This window comes from Rhinopithecus roxellana, chromosome 10 (genome assembly GCF_007565055.1).
Source record: "Rhinopithecus roxellana isolate Shanxi Qingling chromosome 10, ASM756505v1, whole genome shotgun sequence".
Classification (NCBI taxonomy): domain Eukaryota; kingdom Metazoa; phylum Chordata; class Mammalia; order Primates; family Cercopithecidae; genus Rhinopithecus; species Rhinopithecus roxellana.
Genome location: NC_044558.1, coordinates 8,652,451 through 8,671,597, shown reverse-complemented (window position 1 = coordinate 8,671,597; position 19,147 = coordinate 8,652,451). Strand labels below are relative to the sequence as shown.

The window sequence follows — 19,147 nt, the reverse complement described above, 5'->3', positions numbered from 1 at the left end:
ATTCCAACCACGGCTTCTAACTCCAGAGTCCACTTTCTTAGCCGTTACGGAATACAGCTTCCCTAAGGTTCAGGAATGACTTTCTGAACTGGAAAGCCACAGTACACAAATTTCTGTACCTAACCTATCACTTCTGCATTTCTCAGACTCGACTTCCCTCACATTCAGTAAGCCTACTTTCAGCTTTGTAAGATTACAAAGAAGTCCTCCCAGATGAGATGAGCAAGCCTGAGGAAAAAAACTGGTTTGAAGGTAAGAATCAAAAGATTGAACTCAGACAGTTTCTGGTTGAGGTATCAATGAAATATTGGTGTAAAGATATGAAATGGGCTGTTGTCTATTTCATAAGTTTGGATCTCAGAAGAGAAAACTGGTCTAAAAATATAAATTGTGCATGCATACAGTCCCAGCTTTGTGGAAAGGTAGCTTGAGCCCAGGAGTTCGGGTCCGCAGTGTGCTACGGTCATGCCTGTAAATAGCTACTACAGTCTGGCCCGGACAACGTATCGAGAACCCATCTCTAAATACATAAATAATAAAAATATCTGATGTGATAACAATTCTAAAACTGATGATAATGTAGCTAACATTTCTTTAACGCCATGTCGTGCTTCTTATCCTCAAACAAAGTTTTCCCTCAGGCTTTCTCATCTCAAAAAACTGTACCACTATTCTCCCAGCTGGCCACTAGAAATCCAACGGCCATCTCTGTTTTCTCTTCTATCCTTATCCATACATGTAATTCACCAAATCCTTTTAGCTCTACTTCCAAAAGACATTTTAAATCTACCTATTTCTCTTTATCTCCACTGGCACTGTGGAATCTTTTCAGCTATTGCCTGATCTGCCCAAACTCTTGCGTAGACCGAGTCTCTCTACACATTTTTGCTTGTATACGTCCTAAAAGAGTTTGTACAACTATGATTAAAAAAATTTTTTTTATATTTATTTTTTTCTGCTCACAAACGTACTAAGACAGAATGATTCTAACTTGATAAATTTTTTACATCGAAAGTTTAAAGAGTTGCAAAGATTTAATTTCTTGGGTATTAAAGACTGCTTTTTAAAAAAGCATCACTTTTTTAAATAAAAGGAAATATCCAATAAAATACAAATACCATACTTGACATCCATCATCATCTATTCAAAAACTGTAGGACAAATTATTATTTACATTTTCCTTTTTCTCTCTGACTTTATGTTTCCATTCTACTTCTCCTTAGAATTTTATACTAATGTAATTTACTGTGTGCTAGACTGCTTGTGTGGATCTTTTGTACTTTTCTCAATAAAAATATTTATATAAATTTAAATTTCATATTTTAATATTTTCCTGTGGTCATAACCCTTAAGAATTCTTGTGGACTGAGTTATCATTAAAATCACTAGTTATATAGTATCAATCAAAACCAATATACATATTAAATATTATGAAAAAATAATTATTAAACATGAAGAATACATTTTAATTAAAATGTATCTTATTAAACATATTTATCTTAACAAGAATAATGGGACTTTAATACTTTTATTAGTTTAGATATCTCTTGTTAATATTATTATTAATAGAAAGATAAAGGTTCAAGCTGGGCGCAGTGGCTCACGCCTGTAATCCCAGAACTTTGGGAGGCAGAGGCGGGCAGATCACCTGAGGTCAGGAGTTTGAAACCAGCCTGGCCAACATGATGAAACCTTGTCTATAATAAAAATGCAAAAAAATTAGCCAGGGGTGGTGGTGGGTACCTTTAGTCCCAGCTACTCGGGAGGTTGAGGCACGAGAATTGCTTGAACCCAGGAGGCGGAGGTTGCAGTGAGCCATGATCCCACCACTGCACTCCAGCCTGGGTGAAGGAGTGAGACTCCATCTCAACAACAACAACAACAACAACAACAACAACAAAGGAAGACGGGTTCAGCATCAATTCCATTGGTATGTTTCACTGTTATAGATGTAAGCACTAAGAAAGCTTCATCATATAAATGGATAGGAATGGAAGGAGTTTTGCTGGAGCAGTATAACTCAACTCTTTGCATTCCTTCAGAATGACATGCCCCAAACCCGACAGTAACCTGTCATCGAAAATCATTTATAATAATCGACCAATTGGCAACTTAATTAGGTTTTATTTCAATTCTGTTGAAAACAAAGAACTGAAAACAACCTGACAGACTCATCCATTATCTTAACACCAATACGCTAAATGGCCCCTTTGTTAACATTCCAGAGTTTTTTCGCCTCTGAGGAATAGAGGATAGTAAGTCAGGAGAGTTTTGTCTGTTGTAAAGTGAGGAGTAGAGGATAGTAAGAGTCAGGAGAGTTTTGTCTGTTGTAAAGTGAGGAGTGCAGAACCGTGAAGGGGAAAATGAAAAAGGAGAATCTGCACACCTTAGGTGTCTTTTGAGCAGATCAGTTTCAGGGATATGTATGTTCAGAGGCTGAGAGCCTGTGCCCACGTGCCTTTTGGAAAGTGTCATGCACTTTCAGGTGTAGGCACACCTCAGTTAGAAGATCTCCAGCCTAGGCTACTTTAATCGCCCATCTGATCCTCCCCCTTCCAATCTTACCGCCCCCCCCAATTCATCCTCCACCCAATACCCAGAATGATCTTTTAAAAACAGAAATCAGATGATGTCATGCCCTCTTTAAAACTCTTCCATCCCTCTTACGAAGCACAACCTTCTGCCATGGCTCATATAAAAGGCCCTGCACAGCTTGCACTGTTTCTGCCCGCCAGTCACATTAGTCTTCCTTAGACACGTTCAGCTCTTCTCCACCTCATCACCATTAGAACTGCTGCTTCTGGCCCACTGGTCACACGGCACGCTTCTTCTCAGCCTTCAGGCTCAGGACAAAGCTGCTTTCACTGAGGACCCTCTCTGGGCACTTAATCTAAAACAGCTGCTAACCCTGCAACTTTCAAGAAACGATTGCGTATTTCTGAAAACCTGTTCCTTTGTCATAACTAGTAATTAAATGTTAGTGTCCGTGTCCCCATCTGAACTGTAAGGTCTTAGGCAAGAAACTAAAGTTACTTTGTTTATCACTATGTATTATCCAGGACTACCACAGCACCCACTGAGTAAGTAATAAAGATCTGTTGAATGAATGAATGAGCAAGTAAACTAAAAATAAATACTGTTCTTTGCTTCAAAGGTTCTCTGCTTCCTTGAACATAAGCTTGAACATGCTTCATTCAGCACGATCTGACTGTGCACACCTATATAAATGATCTCTCTTACTCATCTTTTTCTCTTCTTTACATAGTTCTTGCCATTCCTATTTACACTCAACTGTAGCTACCAACCACAACTTGGTTTCCTAGACGCTTCCAGCTTTCACCTCTGTTCCCACTACATGGAGTACGTTGAACATCTTTCACTTCTTTGCCTAATTCTTTCTTTCTAAGACTCAATTCACACATAAACACCTCCTCCAGGAAGCCTATAGACCTCCCATATTTGGATTTCAGGCTTGCCCCCCTTCCTCTATTCTCAAAGCTTTGTATTAAGACCTCTATCATGGTAGTTATCAAACAGAACCATAATTATAAGTTCATTCTTCAGTCTTTCCCAATAAACTATAAGCTTCTTGAAGACAAAGGCTGTATCTATTATCTTTCCATTTTCAGTGCTTAATGTGGCATTTGGAAAAGCATAAGATATTTTTTAAATATTAGCAGAAAAAAAGGCATAAGTGACAGTATAATTTTATTTTCAGAGCATCACTGCCATTTAATAAACAATGAGGGAAATATAACTTAATATTCAGACCAATAAAGAATTATGTTTATAAAAGTAAATAATAAACTGTACACTCTGGAAATTGCTAAAAGTAAAAAAGGCAGTAAGAAAGACTAAGGAATACAATTATAGTTCTATTAGTGCACATCATCTTCTACAGACACACTCCTCTACCAGTTTTGCTTCTGTAGTGGCAACTGTTCATTCTGAAAATGAACTTGGCTATTCTGGTGATAACTGCTGGATAAATGACAGGGGAGATTTTCAGCCAATGAAGAACTTTATACATTAAAAAAAAAAATGTAATCCTTAAAAATGCTCATTAATGTATAATTACCTAGCAAACCACAGATATAATTTATACTTTATAAGCCAAATAATGTCAAAATGGCAATTTGAAAAAATATCACCGTTTATCACTGAGTATCACGGTTAAAAAATGGGGCTTTTAAAAGAAAAATCAAATTCATATGTGCAAATGTCATTATTATCATTATTTTTAAAGACAGGGCCTCACGCTGTTGCCCAGGCTGGGATACAGTGGTACAATCATGGCTCACTGCAGCCTCAAACTCCTGGGCTCAGGTGATCCTCTCACCTCAGTCCCTCAAGCAGCTGGGAATATAGGCGTACCCCACCATGTCCAGCTAATTACAATTTGTTGTTGTTGTTGAGACGAGGCCTTGCATTGTTGTACAGGCTGGTCTCGAACTCTTGGCTTCAAGCAGTGCTCCAACCTCTGCTTCCCAAAGTGCTGGGATCACAGGCATGAGCCACTGTATCCGGGCCCAGTGAAGATATTTAAATCATTCTTTTAAAATGTTAAAAGAAAATTCAAAAATTTAAAGTTCATCACATCATAGCTGAGCTAAGCATACTGCTCTTTAGCCCCTGGCAATTCTGAGACTTGTTTATGAGACCTTGTTTGTGCTCAGTTTAAGAAGATAGACACATTCAACAAAACACAAAACCCACCAAAAGTTAAACAGAGAAGGTTCCAGAAACAGAATCCGCATGTGGAAAGGGACAAAGCGAACGTGAAGGAGCTGTGGGGTTCTCCCCTGCTGGGATCATTCCCTTCATCTCTCCATCTGCTCGCACAGGTGAGGGGCACCTTCCCTCATTAGGTCATTACACCACTTCTCTACATTTCTAGCATGGGCTCAGTGTGGGGCAGCATGTATTAGGAACAAGTAAACTGTAAGCGGATCCTGTGAGAATCAAGAAAAGGCAGTAAGAGATGTTTTCTTATGGGAGTTCTTCCTTGTTCGAACTTTGGAAGGTTCTACATCTTATTTTAATAAAGTTATGGCTCCCATACAATTTTACTTTGCTCTGGGAGGAATTAAGAGATGTAGATACCCTACCTTTATCAGAGAAAGTCCTTCTTTCCCAGAAGCTAAATTTAAATGAGAAAAAGGTAACTTCTGAATCTGAGAAAGAAAATAAGAATAATGTTCCTAAACAAAAAAGCCTCATTTAAGGCATTTCAAAAGAACATCTGTAGATTATCTCAGTACATATAATTAACATACATACGTAAAATTAACAGTGGAGCTAAAAGACAGGAACAGATGGGCTGGGCGCGGTGGCTCACGCCTGTAACCCCAGCACTTTTGGAGGCCAAGGCGGGCAGATCACTTGAGGTCAGGAGTTCAAGACCAGCTTGGCCAACGTGGTGAAACCCCGTCTCTACTAAAAACATAAAAATTAGCTGGGCGTGGTGGCACATGCCTGTAGTCCCAGCTAGTTGGGAGGCTGAGGCAGGAGAATGACTTGAACCCAGGAGGCAGAGGTTGCAGTGAGCTGAGATCACGCCATTACTCCAGCCTGGGTGACAGAGCAAGACTCCATCTCAAAAAAAAAAAAAAAAAAAAAAAAAGACAGGAAAAGATAAAAATAATAATAATACTAAATGGGAGAGGAGACGACAGTAGATGAAGGTTGTAAGGCTTCAGAAGTGTAAACGTAAAAGCAATTTCTTCATACCTCGAACCACTTCAAGTTCAAATAACGGGTCTCATGCAGTATTTCACCCAACAGCTTCAGATAGGCAGTGAGTAGCAGAAAGGCGGAAAACAGGAAAACAGAAAAGGAAAAAAAGCATGCAATTAAAAGCAAAAGATATACAGCCACTTTGGGAGACAGTTTGGCAGCTTTTTCCAAAACTCTTACCATATGATCTTACCACAGAATCCGGCAATCACACTCACAGTTATTTACCCAAATGGGCTGAGAATTTATGTCCACACAAAAGTCTGCACGTGAATGTTTACAGCAGCTTTAGTCCTAAGTGCCAAAAACTGAATGGCACCAAGATGGCCTTCGGCAGCTGAAGGACTGAGCAAACTGTGGCGCACTCGCACAACGAAATACTGCTCAGAGATAAAGAGAAATGAGCTACCAAGCCACAAAAAGAAGAACCTTAAATGCAGATGCTAAGTGAAAGAAGCCAGTCTGAACATGCTACATACTATATGACTCCAACTATCACTAAAGGAAAAGGCAAAACTACAGCGGCAGTAAAAAGATCAGGGACGGGCGAAATGGGGGAGGAATAAATCGGTGGCGCATGATACTTTCAGGGCAGTGAAACTACTCTGCGTAACAGTGTAATGGCAGATACAGGTCACTATACATTTGGCAAAACTCATGGGACTGTGTGCCACAAACAGTGAACCCTAAGCTATGGACCTCACAGTTATAATGTATTAAAACTGGTTCATTAATTTTAACAAATACTACACTAATGCCATATGTTAACAATAGGGGAAACTAAGGTAGAGAAAGGAGTAAATGGAAGCTCTTTGTACTTTCTGCTCAATTTTTCTGTAAACCTAAAAACTGCAAAGTCTATTAATCATAAATAAAACATACCCCTAAAGCATATTATAATCAGTTTACACAATAGCCTCAAAAAGGAAAACACGTAACAGAAGTCTGTAACCCATCGTGCCATGATCTATTATTAATTGCCAAAGTCTCTGCATGATCTCTGATGTTTAATACTTGTCAATAAATAATGAGGCCAAAGTAGAAGAAAAATCTTTATTTGAAAAATAAAGGAGAGAATATAAAAAGGGTAAAATCAAGATTAAAGAAAATTCCTCCCCACCCTTGGGTGACACAATGGCTGTCACTGTCCCTTCTCTGGAGCTCTCCACTACCCAAGCTCCAGGTGACTGTGCATTAGGAACGTATCCGAAGAAAGAGTAGACGAGGTATTCACCTAGGAACAGGGTACTGAAAGGCACTCATTCTGCAAAAGGTTCAATGATCTCTCAGCTTTGCTAACGAAGTTGGTCTTTCTACACTTGACACTAAAGAAACCGTATCTTTGCAACCCACAGAGCTATGAAGGGGCTCCCTGGGGAACACGCTATGTCTGCCTTGGAAACGTGCCCTTCTTTACTGTACCTACCTTAACTCAAAATAACACCGGTGGTCTGACCAAGGGGCTCCTAGAAAGATTCCTGTCACCCTCTCATTGAGCATTTTTTTCCTCTTTAACATTTATATTTCTCCCACTAAGAAATGGAAAGGAAACAATTACTGCAAAATTAAGTGTTATAAACCTCTGTGTTGGTTAGATTTGAAATCTTAAATCACATTCTCATAATGGGAACTGGGATTATAACCTTCACTTGTTAAAACTATTTCTTCCGGCCGGGCGCGGTGGCTCAAGCCTGTAATCCCAGCACTTTGGGAGGCCGAGACGGGCGGATCACGAGGTCAGGAGATCGAGACCATCCTGGCTAACACGGTGAAACCCCGTCTCTACTAAAAAATACAAAAAACTAGCCGGGCGCGTTAGCGGCGCCTGTAGTCCCAGCTACTCGGGAGGCTGAGGCAGGAGAATGGCGTGAACCCGGGAGGCGGAGCTTGCAGTGAGCTGAGATCTGGCCACTGCACTCCAGCCTGGGCGACAGAGCGAGACTCCGTCTCAAAAAAAAAAAAAAAACTATTTCTTCCATTCACACTTCCCATCTATAGTTATTCTCCCTAATGAAAAGTCAAAAGCAAGAGTACGGAGATCTTAAAAGACACAGGAAATACGTAAAACAAACACCACAAACTGCCAAGCAGATCTCTTCAGCAAGCCCCTCCAAGGCTGAGACATGCTTATCTGGGACTCAAGTGTATGGTTTCTATGTCCTTCACACTCACTATTAACCTTAACTTGTTACAACCTCAACTCTTCTCTTCAGTGAGGCAGGGTATGAAATGAATAAACTATTAGCTATTTGAAACTAACATTTTTCAGTCAGAAATGTTTGTGTACTTTTTTTTTGCCAGGCACGGTAGCTCATGCCTGTAATCCCAGCACTTTGGGAGGCCGGGGTGGGTGGATCACCTGAGATCAGGAGTTCGAGACCAGCCTGACCAACACAGTGAAACCGCAACTTTATTAAAAGCACAAAAGTTAGCCGGGCGTGCTGGCAGGTGTCTGTAATCCCAGCTACTTGGGAGGCTGAGGCAGGGGAATCGCTTGAACCCGGGAGGCGGAGGTTGCAGTGAGGTGAGATAGCGCCATCGCACTCCAGCCTGGGGGACAAGAGGGAGACTTCGTCTCAAAAAAAAAAAAAGTTTGCGTTTTTTCTTTCCATTTAAAAGCCAGGGTTGTGCCCAGTCTTGTAGCAGACAGATAAGCTCCATTTTATCTCATCCAATATATTAGCGCATGCTACATAAATATATATGGGATCAGACCTAAGTTATTAACGCAGAGACTGCTGTGTTAACACGAGTCAATTCTCATACAACTTTATTTCAATTTTTATTTAAGAAACAGCAGGCAAGGCATTTATCTAGGAACAGGGTACTGAAAGGCACCCATTCTGCGAAATGTTCAATGCTCTCTCAGCTTTGGCAATAAAGTTGGTCTTTCTTTCTATACTTGACACAAAAGAAACCATATCCTTGTATCTAATACCGCTATGAAGGAACTCCTTGGGACTTACCCTCTATGAAGTGTTTTTGAAACCCTATAAACATACAATATGTGTAGTTTACCTAAACTATACTGGTTGTGTTTTACCTTTCGGTTAACCAGCAGCATTGCTTGGAACTGTATAAAATAGCAGACCTGTTTTTCAGCATTGGTCCTGGCTGATTCCTCTTGTGCTAGCACCATTTCCCGCTCTGCAGTTATCTGTACACTTTCTCTTAGTGCTTCTTCCAGCTCTTCAATCCTGTCATCCTTCTTACGGAGACTGTCCTAGAAAATGATGGAAGACTAGGTGAAGTAGATTAATTACTTAACCCAGGGAGAGCCTATTTACTAAGAAAGGGCTGTTTACTTATTCAATGTTCTTCCCATCAGAAGCAAATCCAACAAGATATCGTCACAGAGGACACAATAAAGAAAGCAAGGAAAGAAAAGAAGTAAAGGAGGCTGAAGTAGTATATTATTAAGAGCCAAGCGTCAAGTTAGTCAAGCAAGATAAATGTGAGGAATTTGCTCTCTGTAAGAGAGAATAAAACTGTGTTAGACAGCAGAGGTGGCAAGGGCTTGATTATTTAAAAGTACAAAGTTGTTTTTGAACTACTCTTTAAGCATAAAGCCAGCTCTGATGAAATGATAATTAGATTGAATATCAAAACATTCTCTTTTCCTGCAGTTAAGCCTGGATGAGAAAAGTGCAGTAAACAGCATGATCTTTCAGATTATATTCTTCATAGACAATTGTTGGCAAACAATTTCTTAAGAGACATTAAAAAGCAAGTGATGCATCCTCGTATTTCAAGAATGTATGGTTTTCTCATAATCTCATATGAGAAAACCAAAAATGACAACTGGATATAAGAGACTGGTCTGGCTAAGAATGAGCCATTTTATTAGCCAACCAAGCAATTCCCAGCCCTGATGTTCTACACAAGTGTAAAACGCAGCTTCTGGAGAGGCGGCTGTTGATCTCTCAGAAAGTCAAACAGAATCCTACAGAACGCTGAGTTCATGTAAGACAGGAGAGATGTTAAGAAGAGTTCAAGTAGGATGGAGAACTGAGTCATCAGGTTATTGGAAGCACTTCCTTCTTCAACTTCTTACGAAACTAGAGGATTAAGAATAAAGTGCTTCCTTTTAAAAATATATAAAACAAAAGAACAAGACTTGCTAAACCATTCTCCAATTTTCAGAACACTCATATCAGGAAAAGATATCCAAGAATTTTTTCTTTTATCTAAGAAACTCAATTATACTGCAGTCCACTTTTGTAAGGCCTTTTTGACAACCTTACCTTCAAAAATCTAGAACTTGAAATCCGTCAAAGATAAGCCAGATTTTTCTCCCCATTTTGGAAGAACAGCATCTACTATTTCACGTTCTTCTTAATGAACAGTTGATAAATCTTTCACTCTCTCATTTTTCTAAACTTTAAAAAATGAGATTTAGGAAAAAATTCACATTTTGATGATGTACGTTATGTTCATGTTAAGAGAAAAGTTTTCATTCTTCTCAGAGAACTGTGGTTCTTCACAGTTATAAAATACTGTGATCTATTCCCATAAGTAAGGTTCTGTTTTATGCAGGGCAGTTTAGCTGTACCAAACAAAAAAAAAAAAAAAACGCTCTCTGTTGAAATCTTTGTTCCCTCTGTTGACTTGCCATGAACAGCAGAGTACAGCGGAGATTTTTAAAGGAATGTCATGCAGAGAGACAAGGAATGATGCCAGTCAAAACAAAGGCCAAGGTGGCTTTTTCAGAATCAAAGAAAACTAAACATAAAAAAAGGATTATGAAGTAAGAGATGGATGCAATGATTAGTTCAGTCTTCTCAAACCCTCTAATGAATGAGAATGACCATATTTGTAGTCATATGGGATTCTAAAATACAGATTGCTGTAAGTATAAAGAAACATAAAGAAACATTATTAACACATAAAGCTGAAAATGTTTCTCATTAGCTACTTGTGGAAAACTCAGTATTATGTCTTTGTGCAGTCTATCCTATCCCACTCTTAAACTGTTTCTTGGAAGTCTCCTGAGAGGCTTCTATTATCTAAATTGAGGCTCAAACAGTTAATTCCAAACAACTTCCCAGGAATCTATTTCAAGCAAACAACTTTACTTGTACATATGCGTGGGGTAAAAATAGCTTTGTGGCTGTATCAATAAAAAAACTTTTAGGTGGAAAATGATGAGTAATTTGTCATAATGCAGAGAATCAAGTTTTCAAAATATTTCATTGTGAAACTCATTTCATAACTTTATTTGAAACCAGCAGTGAAACTAGAGTTCATGGCCTTATTTAAAAAAAGATTTCTGGAATTAATGGCAAAGCCTGGTTCAAAATCTTTCTTAATAATAAGGATGAAAAACAAAAGCCAAGTGCAACTACAAATAAAAGCAAACGGCTGATAAGTAATATTTAGGTGATATTATAAGTTACATTTCAATGTAAAGCTGAGTAAGGAATCATTTGCTTAGTCTAAGGCAATTGGATCAAACTAGGATAGTATAATGCCAGAGAATGGAGACAGCAAATACCTCTCTCACCTTCATTTACAAAGTCCAGAATTACTTAATCTATCGAGTGGGTAAAATCTGGCACCAATTTTAGTTTTGGAATCTTGAGAGATCTGCTAAAATAAACCAAGGAAGCTTCTCTTGTGTTGAACCACAGCTTGAATCTCCTATTTAATTTAATAAAATGTTGAGCCAGTGTAAGAAATAAACAGGAAAGCCTTTGAGTCCTCCAAATACCAGGGTAGCAATAGCACTTCTAGGTAATATTTATAATCATTCTTTCTTGCCTCACTCTTGCGAAAAGACTAAATCCATCATTTGGTGCTTAGATGATAACATGAACACTCTTTTTTTAAAGTTTAGAACACCAGAGGAAAGAAAACATCTTGAAAACTTTTAGAAAGGCCAAAAACGATCACTTGTCGAATCAAAAAATCAGAAGACATTGGAGTTTTTAAAGGCAACACAGGACACTAGAAGACAATTTGAGTAATGGTTTCAAAACTCTAAGGGGGAAAAAAATGATTACCCATCTAGAATTCTGTAGCTAAACTACCAATCAAATATGGGAGTTGAATGCAAAATCCCCCCCCCAAAAGGACTTCACTCAAGGACTCTCTCAGGAAGCTACTAGGGTATACTCTATTAAAGTGAAGAGGTAAACCTGGAAAGAAGATGTGGGATCCAGAGAAAAGGAGCTCTATCATAGGTGAGTGGTGAAGTGAACCATAAGCATGACACAACTTGGAGACTAAGTATACATTACAGCAGAGAAAGGAAACGAATTTTTCCAAGAAAAAAAGCAGATGTATAGATTATCTGAGGGCAATTAATAAGGGATGATGTATTTTACAGCAGTAATGATACTGGGAGGAATTTTGTGGGTGTAGAAAGGAATCTGGGAACAGATACCCAAGACAGGAAAAACCAAAAGGAAAACTAAGGTACACTAGGAAAATTCAAAATGTAAATTATAATATACTATGTGCCTCAGTTTTAATAATGTAGACCTAGAGATAATTATGTTGGAAGGATAGAAAGAAGGAAGTGTGTGTTGGTTTGTGTAAAAACATTAATTCCTCATCATCTATGGTAAGAAATCAACAGACGATGTCCAAATAAGAAAAATAATAGAACAATAATATGAAAATGTCATTTGGAAAGACAAAAATAAACGACAGCAGAAACCACCAAAAGAGATGAAAGTGGTCATCTCAGAGGAAGAGGAATCAGAGTTACACAAGGATAACAGAAGTGACTATTATTCTAAGACATGTAAGTATTATTTGTGTAAATAATATAAAATATATATTGTCCTGATATAAAATCAAAAGCAAATTGAAAAATATGTTAAAAGAGTATATTGCACTGCAAAGAAATCAATAAGGATATAAAGAGACCTTCTGGAAATAGTTACAAGTGTCATTGTTTAGGTAACAGATACTCTCAGTATGTAAGTTAACTGTTTCCTGTGAAAAGAGAAAAGCAGACCAGGCAAACACATCTTCAGGCAGTGCTCATGATCAAAAGAAAGGTAAAGAGAACAAAACACGTATGGATTATACATCACTGTGTTCTTCAGCTTTTTGTTCAAAAGTCCTATGAATTTCTTCATAGCAATATTTTACAGAAGTGGGTCAGAATTATAAGAAATTCCTTTCAAGTCTTTTGATAACCATGGGCTAGTCTAAATAAGAACTTTTTAAAAAGGGACAATATTATCACAATAAGTTCTTCCATAAATTCTGAAGATTCTGAAGATAAATCTCAAACTTAAAAAGACAAATCTCTAATCTGTCAATGCCAGACTTTGAGTTGAAGAAGTGACAGTTATCACCAGCTTCCTTGAAACTGAGTGAGACAATAAGATGTCATATTAGACTTGAGAAGGTATGAAATGCAACAGACTTCACATACTTCTGCTCTCAGGACCACATCCGATGAAGTAAGGGGATGTGCTAAAACCCCTGGAAAGCGCTTCCTGGTGGCTCAAGTACAAGAGGGATCATACCACGTGTGGCCCGAGGCTTGGAATATATGCTTTACATGGTAAAATGTATTTTCTCCTTCAAAAAGTCCACATTCACCAACCTTCATGATAAACTATGAGACAGTAAAAACCATTCTGAGTCTGTAATGCTGAAGGAATCTACATATACTATCTACTATCCCTAACTCCTCCTCTCCCTATATTCCTTAGGTTTGAAGGATCTGAAGCATCTGGAAATTAGGAAGTTAACTTACTGGAACTAAATGTAGCTAGAGATTAAGGTAGGACATGCCACACTTAATTTGTGAAAATCATACCTGTTGTTTATAGGCATTCTTAATCTGCTGCTAGCTTAGAAGAAAAGGTTCTTCTTTAGTTAATATACTATTGTACTGTCCAATGCAGGAGCCACTAGCAACAAGTAGCTACTGAGCCATTAAACGTGGCTAGTCCAAATTGAGATGTGCTATAAACACACACTAAATTTCAAAAACTTAGTCTTAAACAAAAGAAGGCACAACACTTCTTTAAGAATTTTCATATTGATTATATGCTGAAATAATATTCTGGATATATTTGATTAAAGAAAACATTATTAAAATTAATATCATCTGTTTCCTTTTAGTTTTTTAAATGAGACTATTAGAAAATTCAAAATTATACATGTGGCTCACATATTTCTACTGGAGAATGTGGCAGTAGTTAGAGCAGTTTCTACATATGAAATAAATCTACAAAAGGCTATATGACACATCATGTTTTACATACATTTTTAACTCTTTTCCCAGCTTACAGGCTATCAGCAGACAAATAGGAGTTATATAGGTGATAAACACCAACAAAAGCTCCAACAGAACCCAACCCTGATAATTACCATGGTGATAATATTAATAAAACAATTTAAAATAGCATTTACTACTCTAACAGAGAAAACCAAACTGTGGATTTAGGGGGAAAAATCAGATTATGGTAGATCACCTTAATACTAAAAATATAAAATACCTGTAATCATTGTTTATTGTTATATTAATGAGTTACTTCAAAACTTAGCAGCATAAGACAACAGTGAAAACTGATTATCTCACACAGATTGTGTGGGTCAAGAACTCAAAAGCAGCTTAGCTGAACAGTTCTGGTGCCAGGGTCTCTTATGAGGTTGTAGTCAAGATGTCAACCAGGCTTCAGTCCTTTACTTCCACTTAGACGGCTGGCAAGGTGGTGCACCTATTGGCAAGAGGCCTCTGTTCGTCTCCAGGGGGCTGCCTGAGTGTCATTACAACACAGAGGCTGGCTTTCACCAGGGCCAGTGATTCAGGAGTGCAAGGCAGTTGCGTCAGGGTCTTTTAGATCTAGCTTCAAAAGTCGGTGCCATCACTTCTGCCTTCTAGTACAGTTCATAAGACCAATCCCGGCAGGGTGTGGGAGAGGACTACACAAGGGCATGAACGCCAGGAGGTAAGGATGACTTGGAGTCAAACGGAAGGAGGGTGTCATACAGCCTGAGGATGTAGCTCCAGTGTAACAAAACTGGATTACCGATGAAGACCAAATTCCTTCTCAAAGACAAATGCCTGTTAGGCTAACAGGACCTCTACTACAAAAACACAGCTGCTGGGATGAGACTGTATTAAAATGGAACCCAAACATACCTAAAATATAAAGGCAGATACTAAGGAGACGACAGAATTGAGGTACGGCTCAGCATTTCACTGAATGTGAAACCAGCAAAACACGCATTACATCAGGAATCATTCAGAATAAACTCTGCGAATGAACTGACTTCTAATAAAATATTTTCTTGTGACTATGATTACCAATTGGAGTAATTCAACATATTCATAAACAGTTCAACACCAAGATGACTCAGCGATAGGCCAATCATCAAAGTTCAACTGAAAAAAAACTGGGCAAATGTTTTCAGAGATTTACAATGGAGGTTTATGACCAAGCTTAGTCATCACATTTGAGTGAATCCTCCTCACATTTGACTGTTGGGAATCAACTTTTTTTTTTTTTTTTTTTTTTTTTTAAGAAATATGAGAATGAAATACTCAAGAGTCTGTTGGCCCTCAGTGAATAAAGACCCTCCTTCAATTCCTGTTTCCTCATGAGTTTTCATTGTAACTGATTCTAGTCTTAACGTAGACAGGGGAAAAAGTTAAAAGAAAAAAAAAAAAAAGCCAAAAACAAAGTTTAATTTTAAATTATAACTGTGTATTTCAAAATTGTTTTTAAAGAAGTAAATTTCATCAGAGTAAACAGGCAACCTACAGAATGGGAGAAAATTTTTGCAATCTATCCATCTGACAAAGGGCTAATATCCAGAATCTACAAAGAACTCAAACAAATTTACAAGAAAAAAGCAAACCCCATCAAAAAATGGGCAAAGGATATGAACAGGCACTTCTCAAAAGAAGACATTTATGTAGCCAACAGACATATGAAAAAATGCTCATCATCACTGGTCATTAGAGAAATGCAAATCAAAACCACAATGAGATACCATCTCACACTAGTTAGAATGGTGATCATTAAACTCACACCTGTAATCCCAGCACTTTGGGAGGCTGAGGTGGGTGGATCACGAGGTCAGGAGATTGAGACCATCCTGGCTAACATGGTGAAACCTTGTCTCTACTAAAAAAAAAATACAAAAAAATTAGCCGGGCCTGGTGGCGAGCGCCTGTAGTCCCAGCTACTCAGGAGGCTGAGGCGGGAAAATGGCGTGAACCCGGGAGGTGGAGCTTGCAGTGAGCCGAGATTGAGCCACTGCACTCCAGCCTGGGCAACAGAGTGAGACTCCGTCTCAAAAAACAAAACAAAACAAAACCAAAACCAAAAAAAAAAAAACTCAGGAACCAGATGTTGAAGAGGTTGTGGAAAAACAGGAACACTTTTACACTGTTGGTGGGAGTGTAAATTAGTTCAACCATTGTGGAAGACAGTGTGGTGATTCCTCAAGGATCTAGAACTAGAAACACCATTTGACCTGGCAATCCCATTACTGGGTATATACCCAAAGGATTATAAATCATTCTGTGATAAAGACATGTACACGTATGTTTATTGCGGCACTATTCACAATAGCAAAGACTTGGAACCAACCCAAATGCCCGTCAATGATAGACTGGATTAAGAAAATGTGGCACATATACACCATGGAATACTATGCAGCCATAAAAAAGGGTAAGTTCATGTCCTTTGCAGGGACATGGATGAAAACATGTCCTGGAACATAATTCTCAGCAAACTAACACAAGAACAGAAAACCAAACACCGCATGTTCTCACTCATAAGTGGGAGTTGAACAATCAGAACACATGGACACAGGGAGGAGAACATCACACACTGGGGCTGGTTGGTGGGGTATGAGGCTGGGGGAGGGATAACATTAGGAGAAGTACCTAATGTAGGTAATGGGTTGATTGGTGCAGCAAATCACCATGGCACGTATATACCTATGTAACAAACCTGCAAAATCTGCACACGGAACCCAGAACTTAAAGTATTAAAAAAAAAAAAAAAAGTAGATTTGAGATGTTTTCACCACAAAGAAATGATAAGTATGTGAGATGATGGATATGTTAATTAGCCTGATTTGATCATTCCACAATGCATACATGTATTCAAATATCACCATACATATGTACAATTATTATTTGTCAATTAAAAATAAAGCCTGTAATCCCATCACTTTGGGAAGCTGAGGTGGGTGGATCACCTGAGGTCAGGAGTTCAAGACCAGCCTGGCCAACATGGTGAAACCCTCATCTCTACTAAAAATACAAAAATTATCCAGGGTGGTGGTGCACACCTGTAATCCCAGCCACCCGGGAGGCTGAGGCAGGGAGAACTGCCTGAACTGAGGAGACAGTGGTTGCAGTGAGCCAAGATTATGCCACTGCACTCCAGCCCAGGAGAGGGAGTAAGACTGGCTCAAAAAAATATATAAAATAAAATAAAATAAAATAAATATAAAATTTTAAAAATTTCAAAGGGGAATTATTAGGTTGGTGTCAAATTAATTGTGGTTTTTGCCATACATGTACTGTTTGGAGATAAGCCATTTTATAGCACTCATTAATTAGAAAAAAGCAAAAAATTGGCAGCCTAGGGGAATAAGACTAAGTAGAGAGAGAGTTTTATTTCATTCACCTACCCTAACTTGGTTATTTCACTCTGCTTAAACAATTCAGGCAACCCAAAAGTTAGAAATGTACAGTGTGTCACAGACATCTCACTTAATAGCTATCTAGAGATAGTAAAGAACAGACTTTATCATTTTAAATATTTCATATCACCTAAAATGAAAGCAGTATCTTCAGAGTTTTACTTCAATTGCTATTAATCACATTTGCACTCACCAAAACGAACCCCGACCATTTTTCCTACCACTGGATTATGTAACTGAAGCCTACTTTTGCCAACCTCATATATTTGCTGAAATCAAATAAGAATACTTCCCTCACAGAGTATACGGTTCACGGCAGGAGGTCTGTGTGACTACTTTGAGGGGTCTGGTAAAGGGAGAGGAAGGAAGACCTTTCAGAGAATTCCTCATCTCCTTAAATAAGAAGACTCCTATATTCAAAGAGACGAGGGCAGAAGTTGGGACAGCCTAACTACAGCTTCACTCAGGCAGATTAACCGGGAGAGGCTGGACTCAACAGCAACTCTCACGATACCACTCCCAATACATCTCTCAGAACTTTACTTCTTGGCGTCAGCTCTGTCAACACCAAACTACACATCACTGCAGCTGTAAGACTCTAGCCTCCGTTGCCTTTTTCTTTTTAATTTTTTTTTAGATGGAGTTTCGCTCTTGTTGCTCAGGCTGGAGTGCAATGGCGTGATCTCGGCTCACCGCAACCTCCGCCTCCCGGGTTCAAGCGATTCTCCTGCCTCGGCCTCCAGAGTAGCTGGGATTACAGGCAGGCACCGCCACGCCTGGCTAATTTTGTATTTTTCGTAGAGATGGGGTTTCTCCATGTTGGTCAGGCTGGTCTTGAACTCCTGACCTGAGGTGATCTGCCCGCCTTGGCCTCCCAAAGTGCTAGGATTACAGGTGTGAGCCACTGCGCCGGGCTAACTGCCTTTCTTTCCAATCAAACGTTCAATCAGAAAAGCAAAGGTAAAGGAGAAACCACAATTAAAATTTAATTTGTTATTCCCTCAGAAACTGTTAACAAGGCTGTATAGTAACATAAAAAAGAGCTACTTGATAACGGTAGATCTTACTATGCTTTTGCCTTTTTCTGCAGCAGAAAGGAGGCCAATTCAGATTTCACAGAGATTATCCAACGCAACAATCTCCCACATTCTCTCCTCTCTCTCCCAGCTCTCATTCTGACATGGTAATGGAAGTCATTTATTTGAATTAATAATAAGAGCTGCTGCCTTGGAAGTAAACACCACTTACCAGATAGACTTTAACCTGTTCTGAAAGATATTAATGTTAACTGCTATCCATTATCCTTAATGTAAAGAGACAGTAATTCTTTATTACCCTCAACCCCACTGCTTATTCTGCCTCCCTCTTCCCCATCCCCTAAGCATATATACACATCCAGAAGATTTCATTAAAATCATTCAACATGTCAGAATTCATTTACCAACTTCTCAGATGCTTTGTGGGGAAAAATACTGAAGCCATATGCACTGATGAAGTGAAAGCTAGCATAACACAGAGACAAAATTTGGTTACATACCAACTACTTTAAGGCAATACTGTGGGTTAAAATTTAAAAAGATTCTCTCCCTCCTTCTCTTTAAAACTCCTCAAATATCTCCCCTCAGTTAGAGTGCTGCTCTGTTATAACCTCAATTGTTAAAAACCAAAGTCAAAACAAAAGCAGATGTATTTCATTAAATAAACAGAAAAGTACACATATAAAAATGATGTTTTATATCAATAAATTTTACAGAACATATAGCACAAATATCCCATA

General features: G+C 38.5%; 1 protein-coding gene across 6 annotated transcripts in view; it reads right to left on the bottom strand.

Moving 5' to 3' along the window:
* Positions 1 to 19,147, bottom strand: part of ERC1 (ELKS/RAB6-interacting/CAST family member 1) — a 540,835-nt gene that overhangs the window by 255,047 nt on the left and 266,641 nt on the right. For all 6 annotated transcript variants that reach the window (XM_030938664.1, XM_010363554.2, XM_010363555.2 and 3 more), the window contains one exon: positions 8,828 to 8,959. In XM_030938664.1, the coding sequence (XP_030794524.1) occupies positions 8,828 to 8,959 (132 nt within the window). The remainder of the gene's footprint in view (positions 1 to 8,827; positions 8,960 to 19,147) is intronic.